Genomic DNA, 1,464 nt, shown 5'->3' with positions numbered 1-1,464 from the left:
TCCCTAGACTGTTCTGGCTTTCCTACTACTTCAATTGTTGTAAACTCAAAGTACCTAGGGGTTTGTAAATTTGAATGAGTTATCATGGGTTTTCTTCCTATCTGGAGTGGGAAGGAAGGAGAGTTCCTGAAAGGAAATATCTCACGTGTGTTTATTTGTGTATTTTACCTGTTGTACGGCCAGAGGCGTACAGGGACAGGACAGCCTGGATTGCCACGTACATAGCAGGTACGTTGAAGGTCTCGAACATTATCTGGGTCATCTTTTCACGATTAGCTTTTGGGTTCAAGGGGGCTTCTGTGAGCAAGGTGGGGTGTTCCTCGGGAGCCACACGGAGTTCATTGTAGAAAGTGTGGTGCCAGATCTTTTCCATATCATCCCAGTTGGTGATGATGCCATGTTCAATGGGATATTTCAAAGTAAGGATGCCTCTTTTGCTCTGAGCTTCATCACCCACATAGGAATCCTTTTGACCCATACCAACCATAACACCCTACGAGAAGAAAATACAGAAAAACATAATTTGAGGAAGACACCACAGAGCCCAAACAATTACATCACAGACAACTACGCTGTTTTTAAGAAAGGTGCAAGCAGTCACACCACTAAAAGGTTGTTCAGGAAAATAAATGAGCATTATTAAAATATTGTCAACAGAATTTGAGGTTTTCTCAAAAAAAAATCATTTTTCCTTTAATCAGATTGAAAAATTCCCACCCCCCACCATCACCTCCACCCTTTACTCTCTTTTTAATGCACCTCATTTTCAATTTCTTTCTGGTTCAAAAGTTTGACTGAATGTAAACCGCATAATATCACGAGCAAGAAAAGACAGAGACATGCTAAAAAAGTTTACAAACAAGAAGATAGAGAGGAAAATTAGCTTTCTAGTGGAGGAATATACTCCATGTTACTATGGAGCCTCAGCAGTAATTTATTCATGATAACAAAATACAAACTGCAAACTTTTTAGTTAAAAAAAAAAGGCATTGCAAACTTTGTACCGAGGAAATTGTAGGAGAAGAAGTACCATGTTTTCTGTCTACTGCTTTAAATGTGACAAAGGAGAAGCAGAATTACATGGGAACAGAGAAAAGAAAACTTAGAGAGTGGTAGAAAGGTAAGATCAGAGACAGACAAAAGAAATACAGAAGGTGTTTGGTATGTGAAACATTGGACAGGATGGATGGGAACGGCATTAAACAAAGTGCATAGTGTGCAAACTCAGCCGAATGCCTTTGAACTAGCCCCAGCAGCAGGTCTGGCCTAAGGGATGGAGTGGGCAGCAGCTTTGTATGAAGCTGGGTTTGGGCTCATTAGGAGACAGAACAGAGGGAGAGTCGAGGGAAGCTGGTGAGTTAGAAATAGCTGGGGGAACGGGAGAAAGTGGTAGAGAGGAGATAAGGAACGGCCAGAGGAGTCGAGCGAAGCACTGGAGAGACCTGGAAATGCGTCGCTAGCACC

The 1,464-nt window shown here is 41.9% G+C and overlaps 1 protein-coding gene across 1 annotated transcript in view; it reads right to left on the bottom strand.

Moving 5' to 3' along the window:
* Positions 1-1,188, bottom strand: part of LOC104502241 (actin, alpha cardiac muscle 1-like) — a 4,345-nt gene extending 3,157 nt beyond the window's left edge. Inside the window, exons 1-2 of the mRNA XM_010146188.1 lie at positions 1,180-1,188; positions 169-493 (exon numbers count right to left, since the gene is read on the bottom strand). Of these exons, the coding sequence (XP_010144490.1) occupies positions 169-487 (319 nt within the window). The 5' untranslated portion in view covers positions 488-493; positions 1,180-1,188. The remainder of the gene's footprint in view (positions 1-168; positions 494-1,179) is intronic.
* Positions 1,189-1,464: the final 276 nt, after the last annotated feature.

The sequence above is a fragment of the Buceros rhinoceros genome, unplaced genomic scaffold (assembly GCF_000710305.1).
Source record: "Buceros rhinoceros silvestris isolate BGI_N320 unplaced genomic scaffold, ASM71030v1 scaffold14952, whole genome shotgun sequence".
Lineage (NCBI taxonomy): Eukaryota > Metazoa > Chordata > Aves > Bucerotiformes > Bucerotidae > Buceros > Buceros rhinoceros.
Note: the sequence above shows the minus strand (reverse complement) of the source record. Positions and strands in the feature narration are given on the sequence as shown.